Consider the following 14,678-nt stretch of genomic DNA (forward strand, 5'->3'; position numbering starts at 1 on the left):
TGCCCTTCTTTTAACTTCTACCTGTTTGAAGGAAAGTTCTGGTTGCTTAAGTGACTGTGTGTGTGTATGTGTGTGTGTGTGCACATGCTTGTGCACCCAGTGTTGTACATATGGTGTCTGTACTTCCCAGAAAGACTCCAGTGAGAGGGGCCTGGAGAGTCTCCTGGAGGATTCCCTGTCTTTGTTTTCTTTTTTTTTTCTATGGGCTCTGATCTCCCCTGAAGGGAGCTAGCCTTCTGTGTAACAGGGCCCAAATCAGGGTGCAGCTGCTCTTCTTATTCATTCCTACTGGCCTGCAGTCCTCTTTAAGTTGAGAAAAGGATTTTGGGAAATGGAGGAACAGGACAGAGGAAACCATTTACTGGGACACAGGAACCAGTGAACATCTCTGCAGCTTTGATAACAACATCTGAGCATTTCCCAGCTTCAAAGAACCTGATCCTCAGGTTCCTCTGAAGGATCTACAGGGACCTTCATCCACTAACACAGCACAGACTGAGAATACCTCAACAGGTGAACAGATAGCCTCACCTGAGAGGTGCAGCCCCCAAAGTAGGATGTGATGGCAGTTCTATAAATAAAGACTGGATTTCTATCTAGGAAAACATGGCCATCAGGAAGTTGGCTACAGGGCTCTGATGTCAATAGTCTTGTAAATAGTCTCTTGCCTATTTCTCTCCTCTGCTTTTCCCATAGAGAATTAAAGAAGTCAGTTACCTCTACATTGTGCTTTTATGGGCTCTTAAGAAAAGGCTACTCTCTTAGAAATGTATATGTGAGTAATAGAAAAATACATACTTACACAAAACAAAACATACCAAAGACCATGCATATCTGAGAGGTAGAGTAGATTTGCCTATTAATTGATTAGCTTGGATTCATAACACTAGCTAATGCATCATCCAGTGGAGCCCTAGAGAAATGTTATAAGGGGAAGAATGTTTTAGATAAAGAGAGATTCATAGAAATTCCCATGAGTGCAGCAGTCCAGGGTCAGCTCGTAAGAGGAAACCCCAGGAGCAGCCTGAAGGACAGACAACAGAAGAAAGAGGAGCATCAACAGGAAATAAGAGAAAGAAACTTAAGGGAGAATTTTAACTGATTTCACTACTTTGTCTAGCTTCAAGTCACCCTTCCTTTGCTGGTGAGTTCATAATACTTCTGAATACACAGTAACTTATCAAATTCAAACCCTTCCTGCCTCCCACATCCTATGTTTATAGACCTAACATTACTTGCCAGATGTTTTCCTAGTGAACCCCACCATCTGAGTCCATGTACAGCATGCTGAGTTGTGCCTCCTTGCCTCAGCTTGAGGCATTTCCTCCACTTTTGTTGACCTTCTCCCTTACATACCTACTCATAAAAGCCTTCAGTAAGACTTAGGTTATCTGCAAACCTTCTCATCCTAACATCACCCCATTCAATCTTTTCTTTAGTTTTAACCCTTAACTCCAAGCACATCAGTGGACTCAATATGTTCCATGTATTCTGGGTTTTGCATACTTAATCTATAACCAAACATCCCAGTTTTCTAAATTTCCAGAGTTATCCTTGCCACTCATAAAATAATAATATTCTGCTCCTAAGCCAGTGTAATTGCATGAATTTCATTTCTCTCCCTGGTATTTTCCAAATCCCTAGAAGTATGTTCAAGAAATCTCTTCCTTGTTGCTGTTTTCCAACCCTCATTCTAGGTCACTACATGTGCATGACCCTTATTGCCCCTGTTCCTCATTACTATTTCTCCACCATGTGGTGGCTTTCTCTGATTTGTTTTACCCCGAAGCTTAAACAGTTTTCTTCCTTTATTAACAAAGACACAACTAACAAGGCTATTGCTTTCAGTGAAATTGGATCAATGTTTTTGAGCATTCACTTTTGCCAGGTACTCTACTAGATGTTGTTCAGATCTTTCTTTCACTAGCAACATTATGAGGTGGGCACAATTATTTTCTTCACTTTAGAGATAAGTCAACAGAAACTCTGAGAGGTTGGGTAATTTACCAAGAGTCATACTTGAATAAGTAGTAGAGTTGGTATTTATATTATATTTTCATTATCATTCCATTTAAAATATTGTCTAATTTCTTCTTTGATTCAAGAGCTATTTAGAAGCATACTATTTAACAGTAATTAGTAATAACAATAGTTTATTTTATTATTTCTAATTTAGTTCCTTTGTGATTAGATAGTGTACTCTGCCTGGCTTTTAAATTTGCAGAAACTCATTTTGTGGCCAAACACAGGAGGTGACCTGGTAAAGGAACAATGTGCACTTCAGAAGAATTTATATTTTTCAGTTGTTGGATGTAATGTTCTAAGTCAAAGTGATTAATAATGTTGTTCAGATAATCTATAATGCTACTGAGGGTTTTTTGTTTGTTTAGTTGTTCTATCAATTGCTGAGTTTACATTTTCAAGTATAATTTTGAAATTGTCTATTTCTTCCTATAATTCTGTCACTTGTTATAGAAGTTGTTAGTAGGCACATAAATTTTTAAGACCGTTACATCTTCATGTTGAATTGATCTTTGTATCATTTTAAAATTCCATCTGTCACTGACAAGGTTTTTCTTGAAATCTATTTTATCTGCTACCAATATAACCACTAGAGCCTTCTTATATTTATTACCATGGTAAAGCCTTTTCTACACATTTATTTTCTACTTCTCTGTGTCTGTCTCTTGTAGACAGAATGTTTTAATCTTCCTTTTCCTATCCATTCAGGCAATCTGTGTCTTTTACTTAGAATGCTTTGTCCATTGATATTTAATACAATTACAGATATGATTGAATTTAGACTTATTATTAAATTGGTTTATGTCTGTCCTTTCCAATTTGTGTTTTTGTGTTCTAACTTTCCTGTCCTTGTTTGATTCCATTTAAATTTAGTTACTGGTTTTACAGGCTACTTTGCATTTTTTAAGTGCTCGTTCTAGGTCTCTATTTTCCAATACAATAGTCATCATTCACATGTCACTACTGAACACTTGAAATGTGGCTAATTCAAAGTGAGATGCACTGCAGGTATGAAATACACCTGGTATTTCAAATACTTATTGCAAAAAATATAAAATATCACACTGATAATTTTATATTACATGGAGAAACAATATTTTATATTGATTAGGTTGTATAAAAGTATTACTAAAATTATTTCATCTGTTGCTTTTTATCTTTCTAACATGACTACTAGAAAACTTTAAATTGCATATGTGGCTTATATTATATTTCTATAGGCCAGTCTAGGTATTACAATATGCAAAGTTAAATTTGCACAGATGACAGAAGTTAATATCAAATGAATCACTTCATATAAAATATGGAAGCCAGGCTGAGGATCTAGCCTAATGGTAGAGTGGTTGCCTAGCATGTGCAAAGCCTCGGTTAATCCCTAGCACTGCAAAAGAAAAAATAAAAGGACATTTTGAAATTGTTTAGTTTTTTGTTCCACCAGTGTCACCCATTCCTTTATGTTGTAATTTTCATATATACAACATCTGCACACATTGTAAAACTTACAAGATAATGTTATCACTTTTACTGTGAAGAGTCATGTTTTTATTTGAAACAAATTTAGGGAGAAAATAATCTTCCATATTCTTTCATTTATTCATCATCTCTGAAGCTCTTGAAGATTCAAGTTTCTATTGGGTTTCTCCTTTCTGAATGTCTCTTTTCCAGAATTCCCACCTTGCTTTCCAGTGAACATGGTTGCCCATAAACTCTGTCCTCTAATTCTTGAACCAGAAATACTTTCTGTTGTAGTCATAGCTCTCCTGCACAGCACTATTTGCAGCCTGCCTTTAGAGTTAAAGCAACACAAAAAAGTCAACATGTGTGTTGGTGGGAGTGAGATTCATCCTGTTACTTCCTTTTCTAACCGCTGACTTTCCTAAAAAAAAATCATTCTCCTTTTTTACAATTCCTAGCGTCTTTCAGTGTTCCTTCTAATTCTCCCCACCACCAGCCCCAGTTATCTTATAGTGGTAATCCTGATATGATATTCCTAAAGGCAGAGTGAACTGGCCAATAATTCATAAAATTTTATTAAGGATACTTGGAGATACATCATTTAAGGATGACATAAAGAGGAACAGGGTAGAAAAGGAAGATTTAAAACTAGAAATCAGATGTTGTTGCTCCCAGAGTCCACAATCATTCCTTCATTAGGAAGTCTCTGGATCCTTTTCCTCCATAGTCCCAGCACATCACTGTGTTGAAATAGTTGAGATTTCTTTGTAAATATTTTGTATATTAAACAAACTGAATTATAAAAAATAGCCAACCAGCTGCTTTCCTAAGCCTCTCTGGAGCCCTTCCCACTCCCAGCCCTCTCCCAGGACCCCTTGGGCCTCATAATCCATTAAGTTGAAGAACTGCAAAGAAACCCCCAGGGACCCCTGGGATCTAGCTCCAGCCCTGTCACCCGAATCCATTCTGATTAGTAGATACCCTGATTTATCAGTTATTATATTTTAAATATCACCCCCACATGCCACCAACAAAACAACCTTTTAATGATGTATAAACTATTTAGCTTTTTGGTCTTATGAACTCAAATTACTCCTCAGGTTCATGATTTCATCTAAAACAATGGTGTTTACAAGCCCTATGCCCTAGAACTGCATTAAAAAAAAAAAAAAGCCATTTGGGTTCTTTCAGGAGCACAGACAGAACTTTTCCCCCAGATTTACTCTGCTTTGCAAACTTAGCTCCTTGTTAGCATTTTGTATTTGTTATGTCTTATCTCTCTAACATAAATTACATCTTGTACTACTCCGTCATTTCCAGTAAATTACTGCCAACACAACACAGACATCTAATAACTGCTTGCTGAACAAAATATTTAAAAATTTCCCACAGAAAATCCAACATGGGGACACTCAACACATAAATCAAATGCATTTAAACTCTAAAATGAAGGTGGGTTCACTATCTATCTCACAAGGTAAGAACACATTTTTTCATTGTTTGCAAAGAGGAATGAAGAAGAATATATTGCTAGCCTTTTAAAGAAATATAAATGTGAATATGATGATTTGAGAAAGAAAAACAAATGTCCTGGCAAAAAAAGACCTTCTCTGCTTACTGCCTACCTGCTGCTCTCCTCCTACATGGAAAGGAAAAGGGACAAACACAATAGAAGAGTAGCAATTTCTTTTAAGTCCTCCAGCAAAATCCTATAGTGCATATCACTAAATCCTCATCAAGAATCTGTAATAGGTTTCATTGCTATTATGAATAAAATAATCTTTTCATCATGTTTTTCTAATTTTAAATAGTTTCCTAAACATTAGTATTTTATTGAGAAAAACCTTCAAGGTAGTTATAATTAACTTTTTGATGAGAGTAAACTACTATTCTAGAATTATTGTATAGTTGGATCAAAAATGAATTGTTCATTTCTATTGCATAATTATTTGGTAATATACCTACTGAGAAATCTCATTTCATAAAATGAATCTTTCTTGAATCATTTTCAATACTTTATGCAGCAGTAAACGGTCAATAGAATGTGTAACTAGTTTAATGTGTCTTTAAATCTATTTTTGAGAATTGATCTACTTTTTGAAGGCTAATTTACTTTAACAGTTTAAGAAATTATTATCTTGTGAAAAGTTTTTCAGTGTAGTGTTTCAAAATATAAAGCACACGTAACATAAAACAAGCTCATTCTTTCTTTTCTTTCTTTTAGCACGCTCTTGCCTGTGATAGTGTGTTTGCCAACATGGCACCCAAAAAGAAGACCATCAAAAAGAACAAAGCAGATATCAATGAGATGACTATAATTGTAGAAGATAGCCCCTTAAACAAACTGAATGCTTTGAACGGGCTCCTAGAGGGAGGCAATGGCCTTAGCTGTATTTCTTCTGAATTAACAGATGCTTCTTATGGCCCTAACCTCTTAGAAGGCCTAAGTAAAATGCGGCAGGAGAGTTTCCTCTGTGACTTAGTCATTGGTACCAAAACCAAATCCTTTGATGTTCATAAATCAGTGATGGCTTCATGCAGTGAATACTTTTACAACATCCTAAAAAAAGACCCATCAACTCAAAGAGTGGATCTCAATGACATCTCACCTCTGGGCCTGGCCACTGTCATTGCATATGCCTACACTGGAAAGCTGACCCTCTCCTTGTATACAATAGGAAGCATTATTTCTGCCGCAGTTTATCTTCAGATCCATACTCTTGTAAAGATGTGCAGTGATTTTCTGATTCGGGAGATTAGTGTTGAGAATTGTATGTACATTGTTAATATTGCTGAGACATACTCCCTGAAAAATGCAAAGGCAGCATCCCAGAAATTTATCCGGGATAACTTCCTTGAATTTGCAGAATCAGATCAATTTATGAAACTTACATTTGAGCAAATTAATGAGCTTCTTATAGATGATGACTTACAGTTGCCTTCTGAGATAGTAGCATTCCAGATTGCAATGAAATGGTTAGAATTTGACCAAAAGAGAGTGAAACATGCTGCGGATCTTTTGAGCAATATTCGCTTTGGTACCATCTCTGCACAAGACCTGGTCAATTATGTTCAGTCTGTACCAAGAATGATGCAAGATGCCGATTGTCACAAACTTCTTGTAGATGCTATGAACTACCACTTACTTCCATATCATCAAAACACATTGCAGTCTAGGCGAACAAGAATCCGAGGGGGCTGCCGAGTCCTTGCCACGGTTGGAGGACGCCCAGGTCTTACAGAGAAGTCCCTTAGTAGAGACATTTTGTATAGAGACCCTGAAAATGGATGGAGTAAGCTTACAGAAATGCCGGCCAAGAGTTTTAATCAGTGCGTGGCTGTGATGGATGGATTTCTTTATGTAGCTGGCGGTGAAGATCAGAATGATGCAAGAAATCAAGCCAAGCACGCAGTCAGCAATTTCTGCAGGTACTTGATCTTTTAGTGGGAACTGAAATGATTTATTATTATGGGGAAATTTCCTGGACATAGAAGTAAGTTAATCATGCCTATTGGCTTAGTTAGTGATATGGGCAGGGAAGATATGATTATTCTGATTCTGTATATAAGAAATATAATACTGCTGGGTGCATGCCTGTAGGATGATTGCAAGTTCAAGCCAGCTTTGACAACTTAGCAAGGTCCTAAGAAACTCAGTGAGACCCTGCCTCTAAACAAAATACAAAAAAGAGCTAGGAAGCGCCCCTGAGTTCAGTCCTCAGTACCAAAAACAAAACAAAAATCATAATACCCAGAGAAGTCACACCACCTGTCACATTTTCTCATTTCTAATCAAGATACCATTCATAATATACTGAATTTTTAAATAAATTAGCTACAAATTTAGTTTTTGACACTAAAAGGTAAGAAATAATAAAGTAATAAACAATTTCTTTTAAGTTACTGATGCTGACAAGTATCAGATTCATAATTGGCAAATAGAATGAGATTATTAAAATGTGGTAGCTAATGAATTTTAAATATTCAAAGACTGCATAATGTAGAAAATGCCAATATTTTGACACATATAGAAAGTAAAAACATAATGCATGCTTAAGAACAAAATCCAAATGCAATATTATTTTGTACACTTATGACAAAAAACCTTTCATGCATATGAAATATGCAGTCATTTTAAAATCATGACTGTAGTATAAAGTCAAACAACTAATGAACAAGATCAGAAAATTTGTACAGTATTTCTTGAAAGCTATTCTTAATTATTTCATTATATAGGTGTGCATAATTTGAGACTCCAAATAATTGATTTTTAAAAATTTTTTTAAATTTTTAAATTTTCTAGTTGTAGATGGAAACAATACTTTTATTTTTATTCATTATGTTTTTATGTGGTGCTGAGGATCAAACTTGGCACCTCACATGTGCAAGGTGAGTGCTCTGCTACTGAGCCACAACCCCAATCCCCCAAACTATTGATTTTTAATCTTTAATTTATAAATACAGTTAGGGTTTTTGTTGTTGTTGTTGTTGTTTTGTTGTTTTGTTGAGATTTGTTTGTTTTGGTACTAGGGATTGAACCTAGGGGTGCTTACCCACTGAACCACATCCTGCTGTTGCTGAGGTTGGCTTTGAACTCTCCATCCTCCTGCCTTAGCCTCCTGAACTTCTGAGATTACAGGCATCTGCCACCCCTTGGCTACGGTTAGGTTTTTATTTGTGATTTAAATGAGACAAAGATGAACATCAAACTGAAGGAGTGAATTCTGCATTCATATTACTTTTGAACTATGCAAAAAGAAAGCATCAGTTCATTATGACTGCTATTTTTCTTCTTACTGATTTCCTATTAGTATAAAGGTCAAGTCACTATTTTTCCAGTATTTATTTCGGTGTTTATAAAACATTAGTCCTGAACACAAAAACCAATTTCAATATATGAAAAAATTTTACCTCATAATTAGTGGTGGAACATAAAATAGTATCAAAAGTTAAGGATCTGTTGAAGCTTTTTGACACAAATTCCACAGTCTCATTTCAACAGAACACAGATTTGGTTGAGTGGCTTAGCTTTGCTGTGGCAATAGCCAAGACAGGTGTACCTATAAGAGGTTTCTGGGAAATAGAGAATCTCATGAGTCAATTCCTCTCTTAAGCAAGCAGTGAAAGTAAGCTAGGGATGGTTGGTGTACAAAGACAGGCGAATTGACTTACTGTGGAATTTGATCTTCTGATACTTAGCTTCCTCCATCTCCCTCACATGAACATCTCATAAATCCCAATGGATGATCGATATAGTTTATGAAGAAAAGGGGTCTGAAGGGCAGGTCACTGTGGGCTCTTCTCCAAGCAGCTAAATAAAGGGAATGGTCTTACCAATGAATTGGGGACGGGGGCGGTTGTCAATAGAGCCTGCCTTGCCTTTCCCAAATGCCACACCTTTTTACTGGCTGACAGACAAGCACCAGCCTCTCCAGCCTCTGGAGAAACTGGACCAGATCCCTCAGTTCCTTGCAGGGATAGTGTCTGGATTCCCATCTGAAGGTTTGCGGGGTAACATGGGTTCCTGGTTATCTCCTACAAAGTTATCATTCTTCCTCTGCCCTCTGCCTTTTCCAGATATGATCCCCGCTTTAACACCTGGATACACCTGGCCAGCATGAACCACAAGCGCACGCACTTCAGCCTGAGTGTGTTCAACGGGCTCCTTTACGCTGTGGGAGGCCGCAACGCAGAAGGCAGCCTAGCCTCGTTGGAGTGCTATGTTCCCTCCACGAATCAGTGGCAGCCAAAGACACCCCTGGAGGTGGCGCGCTGTTGCCACGCCAGCGCGGTCGCTGATGGCCGCGTGCTAGTGACCGGCGGCTACATCAGCAACGCGTATTCTCGCTCTGTGTGTGCCTACGACCCGGCCCGCGACTCATGGCAGGAGCTGCCTGGCCTGAGCACGCCTCGAGGTTGGCACTGCGCTGTCACGCTGTGCGACAGGGTATATGTGATGGGGGGCAGCCAGGTAGGGCCGCGCGGGGAACGGGTGGACGTGCTGACCGTAGAGTGCTACAGCCCCGCCACCGGCCAGTGGAGCTACGCCGCTCCCCTGCTCGTGGGCGTGAGCACCGCTGGAGCCTCAGCGCTGCACGGTCGCGCCTACCTAGTAGGGGGCTGGAACGAGGGCGAGAAGAAGTACAAGAAGTGCATCCAGTGCTTCAACCCCGAGCTCAACGAGTGGACAGAGGACGACGAGCTGCCTGAGGCCACCGTGGGCGTGTCCTGCTGCACCCTCTCGATGCCAAACAGCGTGACTCGGGAATCCCGAGCCAGCTCGGTGTCCTCAGTGCCGGTCAGCATCTGAATCAGGTAGATTAAGATGGGACGCAGGAAGAACACGTATTTATTCTTAGAGCCACGTGGTTAAACTTGGAATTTTAAGAAAAGGAAAATATATAACATTTACTACAATTATTGTTTTAAAATATATCTAGGCATGTGTCTTGGTGGCTTTAAATCCTTGGTATGGCATAATCTACCTCTATTTTTTTTTTAATCAGAATACAGGGCTGGCCAACGAAAGAAATAAGTTTATTTCAGCAGCCGCTGGGTGGCAGGCAGACACAGTTTGTTGTAGGCACTCTTCCAACGTGGCTTGTGTCCTAAATGATAGCGGTTACTACCCACATTTGAAATTTTTCTTCTGTACTTTGGTACACATGAAGCTGATGTGAGTGAGCAACTTTGTGTTCTAGAGTTTTGTTCTCCCTCTTTTTTACTTTAAGAATTTGAAAATAATCATTTGTAGATTTTATTTTAAAATGGAAATCGTTTGTATCCATGAAGACTTAATTCTGTATTTCAACACAGTTTCTTTTACTATACTTGAATCAATAAAGGATTTTGAAAGGTATCCCATGACAAAGTCATAAAGTTTAAAACATAGTCAGACCAGAATGGAACAGAGATTCTACTCAAAATCCGGCAGGTCGGTGGAACCTCAGGGTTAGCTGTGATTCTCCTTTTACTCCTTTCCTCAGGCCCCAGGATATTTTGTCATAAAATCCTACTCTTAAAGAAGGAATTGATATTAGTCAAATAAAACTATGCTTTTAAAGACCATTAACTTAAAGCTTAGCCTGAAGGTTACACAACTGATAACAATAATTTTATTTGGCCCACTCTTATACAACAAGAATGAGGGAAATATTTGAAATTCTTGGATTTGGCAATAACTAGGATGAATGGGTTCTCCTGTTGGTAAATACCATAGTTTCCCTTTTCATATCTACTCCCTTGATTTCAGTTAAAAATGTAACACATTCATTTCACATAGAAATATAAAATAATATGTGCCCATTCTGTTTTATTAATCTCATTTACTCCAAATTAGCTTTGTAATCAAAGCACATCCACCTGCTATCATTTTTTTCTTACATATTTGCTGAGTTTGGGGAAAAGGTAATTATTGTAGTAAATGATACATATTTTCCTATCTTATAATTTGTGACTTTATTCTTTGCTAGTTTATTGTTTTGGAGAGGAAGCAGGCAATCAATTACAGGTTATATGCAATTGGATTTTGAAAAATAAACTGTTTAAAGGATTAGATATGAGATACATAAATGATATAACTTGGTTTTCATTAATCCCATCCTCTCCCACCTTGTGTAGATAGATTACTGCTAGAGTTATACTATGTATATCTAAAATACAGTCGACCCTCCTTATCCACTTGTTCCGCATCTGTGGATTCCAACTAACCATGGATTGAAAAATATTTGAAAAAAATTTTTTCATCTGAATTTAACATGTTCAAACTATTTCTTTTTGCAACTATTCCCTAAACAGTAGTGTAACAACTTAAATTGTATTTACATTGTATTAGGCCTTATAAGTAATGTAGCAGAAGATGTGAGTAGATTATATGACAATACTATGCCATTTTATATATGGAACTTAAGCATCCATGGATAGTGGTATCCTGGAACCAATTCCCTGAGGATACTGTGGGGCAACTGTATTTTATTTCAACTGTGAAAAGTGGTTCATGTTGTACACTTTGTGGAACAATTTTATATCATTGCCCCTCATGAAAAGTTCTATCTCTGGGTATTTAATGGTAACACTTGGGTACAGGCCATAAACACTACAAATTGAGAACAAGATGTTATTAGTGTGAAAACACTGGGCTAGTTCCTTACCCCACACAGAGAATTGAGGCATTTCATCAAGTATGGAGCAGATTAATGGCACCTGCTCCTTTGACCCCTTTTCTGCCCAGGCTGGAAAATAAAGCTCTTCGAGGAATTAGTTTATGAAGTAAGTTTAATTATTGAACTCTTAAATTACCAATGATACAACCTATTTACATATAGCCTTTTGTTTTTGAACCAGCATGGGTGAAATGAACTTTTCAGTTTTAATCAGTTATTTTGGCTATTACTTGCAAAGCCTGTGTGAAGGTAACCATAACATCTTTGTATCTTGGTATACACACACTTATGAAACTAAAAAGCCTATAGTATATTGTTAATTTTGAGAAGGAAAAAAGTGCTTTATTGTGGATTACAGATCAGTAGACAAAGAGAGGTAATTCCTTGATTCACACTAACAGTTATGTTTCCCATTGAGATCTTAGAGATGTTGTGTGAAGAGCCTAGGGCTCAAAATTAAAAAAGAATTTATCAATCAATTGTAAGATTTTTATGATTTAAAAAGAATGAAGAGAGGATATTGAAACTGGAAACGTTTTCTTCTATCACAGCTTGTTAAGATAGATTGTGAAAAAACTTGGTAGTGGCTTCCTAAGGATAAAACTGGAGACACTTTAAAGTCAGATAAATAATTTGAAATTACCATTTAAAATATTGTCCTCACTGTTTATCTGAAGACTCATAAGTACACATACCTGGGCTGAGCAAGTTTCTGGATTTGTTATAGTTTTATCATCTGCTTCAAGAGTTAAATCAATGAAGACCGAGTTTAGAAGGCTGAAGTTTCCTGACATAACGTTAGTAGGAAGTGTGGAACATAAAGGTTGGTGAAAGTTTTGAATCCTGGAACACACTGCACCACTGCCAACTGAAAGATACGAATGTACGCCAAATCAAAATAATGTGTGTCATTTTTCATGTGTAACTGAGATAGATTCTTTAACCCACTTTGGAAGCAGCTGCTTCTGAAAAACAGGACAATGTCTCCAAGCTTCTGAAATGAAAATTTACTTTTTATTTTGGTGTAAGCTTGTATTCAATTACACTCCCAAGTCTTAGGATCCAACTGTGTGCCTCCTTCGATTTTTCTAAAAGAAAAGGATATGTTAGTTTTGTAATGCCTCAGTCCTGTGATTAAATAAACACTTCAGTTCAATAGATCAGAAACAAGTGTGTTACCCAGCAGCAGAAACAATAAAACTGAAGCTTCTTTTTCTGAATGAGGCCAGAGACCTGATAAGAAAGTCTCCAGGAAGTCAGACTTTAATGTAGCTTGTCTATTTTTAATTAAGACTCTTGGGGCGGGTTGTGATACCAAATGCATTAGTTGCTTTCAGTGCACTGAATGAGTTTTATTTTTACTTCCTATGTTGAAAGAATAGTTACAAATAGAAGGTCAGTGGTGATGGCACAGATGAATATAGTTTGTGCAATGAGTAGATGGTAGTGGAGTGTTGTGAGTGAGGAGGTATAATTGAGGTAATAAGGAAGCAAGTACAGACAAAATGGTCTATAATTAAAGGCAGAATAGCAATTATAGTAACTATATTTTACAAACTATATGTAAATAGAGTTTTACCTGGAAATATGTGTTAAAAGATCTTTTTGTTTTCCCACATTAGCTATCCTGCCAAAGTATTTATAGAATTTATCCAAGTTACTAAACAAAAGAGACAAAAATCATTCATTTAATTTACTTTTCTCTTAGTTACAACCAAATGAATCTGTGTAATTTCTGAATGAGCTGAATAAACATTCTAACCAAGGATGAATATGTTCTCCAGCACAAGACAGAATTAAAAGGAAGTCATTTCAGTATTTTTTCATATCGATTAAACACTATAGCATAATTTCTCAAACACATACCTCTCTAGGTAATTATGAGAACTAAAGACTCTAAATATTAAAGATTTGCCCTGTAGCACACTTAGAGGGTAAAGACCATTTAATTTTCCCTTTCAGGAAATTTGAAATAAAATGTTTATCTTGGAGACTCCTAGAAGTATTTTATATATTCAACAAATTTTGGTAGAAAATTTCTTTGTTTGGTTAAAACATTCAGGTATCTCATCAGGAACAACAAACAAAAATGTATGGTAGTGTTATTTTGTAACCTCATCACTATCAATAAAGCTGCATTCTATAAGAGCTTAGTCAATGATTGAATGTGGGAAGTTTTTAAATATTCTTTCTGTGATGACTGTGGTGGGGTTTTTCTCTAGTTTTCATTATTATTCACCTAAACAAAACAACAACGATGACAAAAGGAAATGATAAATAACTGACAAAGTGTTACAGTGGCTTGAAAACAATAAAGGAAAGATACATAAAACAGTAATGCCTTGTCTTGTAGCTCAAGACAAAAATCTAACTAGCCCGCTCAGCCTTGATCGTTTAGAAGTCACAGTCTAAAGTTATTTTCTAGTCTCCTTTCCACTATGATCACAGCCAACCTGACCGAGACTCAGTTGTATCATTGTTTGCAATGAAGAAACTTTTTAGAAAATAAAATCATATTATTGTACAGAAGCATAGCATTAATCATCCACATCAAATTTCCAAATGAGCAAATGAAATGTAAACAACATAAGGGGCTCAACCTTTGATCTGAGTCCTTAAATAATAACATTCAGCTGAGACCATCTTAATAATATCTAGAAAAATCCTAATGGCAGCAATACTTTCCTTAAACTTTTCCAAGCCTCATAACCATGTAAAAAGACTAGCCCCAAGTAGAAAACACCTGGTGTCACATTCCCAGCTCTGAGCATATCAGCGCGTGCCCGAGTCTCTGAGTTTTCTTTGAATTTTCACGTAACTCCAAGCTTCCCTTTATGTTTGCACTTTCTCTCTTATTCACACACATCTAACCAGTTCAAGACACGTGAAATTATTAAATGACACTTATTACATATTAGGATGGATCAAAGGAATGACCATTTTGCACATACTGTATTTGGCAAGCTTAGTAGAAAGGTTAAAGACTCAAGTATAATCAAGCCCACCCCTAGCCTTTCCCCTTATTAGAGTGGTGTGATA

General features: G+C 36.9%; 1 protein-coding gene and 1 long non-coding RNA gene across 2 annotated transcripts in view; one reads left to right on the plus strand and one right to left on the minus strand.

Moving 5' to 3' along the window:
* LOC120889054 (uncharacterized) overlaps positions 1-14,678 on the minus strand; it is a 125,537-nt gene that overhangs the window by 30,227 nt on the left and 80,632 nt on the right. The window lies entirely within an intron of this gene.
* Klhl31 (kelch like family member 31) lies at positions 5,707-14,583 on the plus strand. Its single transcript, XM_005318552.4, has 2 exons — positions 5,707-6,906; positions 9,055-14,583. The coding sequence occupies exons 1-2, from the start codon at positions 5,735-5,737 to the stop codon at positions 9,785-9,787; spliced, it is 1,905 nt and encodes a 634-aa protein (XP_005318609.1). The 5' UTR covers positions 5,707-5,734; the 3' UTR covers positions 9,788-14,583.

Source organism: Ictidomys tridecemlineatus, chromosome 8 (assembly GCF_052094955.1).
Source record: "Ictidomys tridecemlineatus isolate mIctTri1 chromosome 8, mIctTri1.hap1, whole genome shotgun sequence".
Lineage (NCBI taxonomy): Eukaryota > Metazoa > Chordata > Mammalia > Rodentia > Sciuridae > Ictidomys > Ictidomys tridecemlineatus.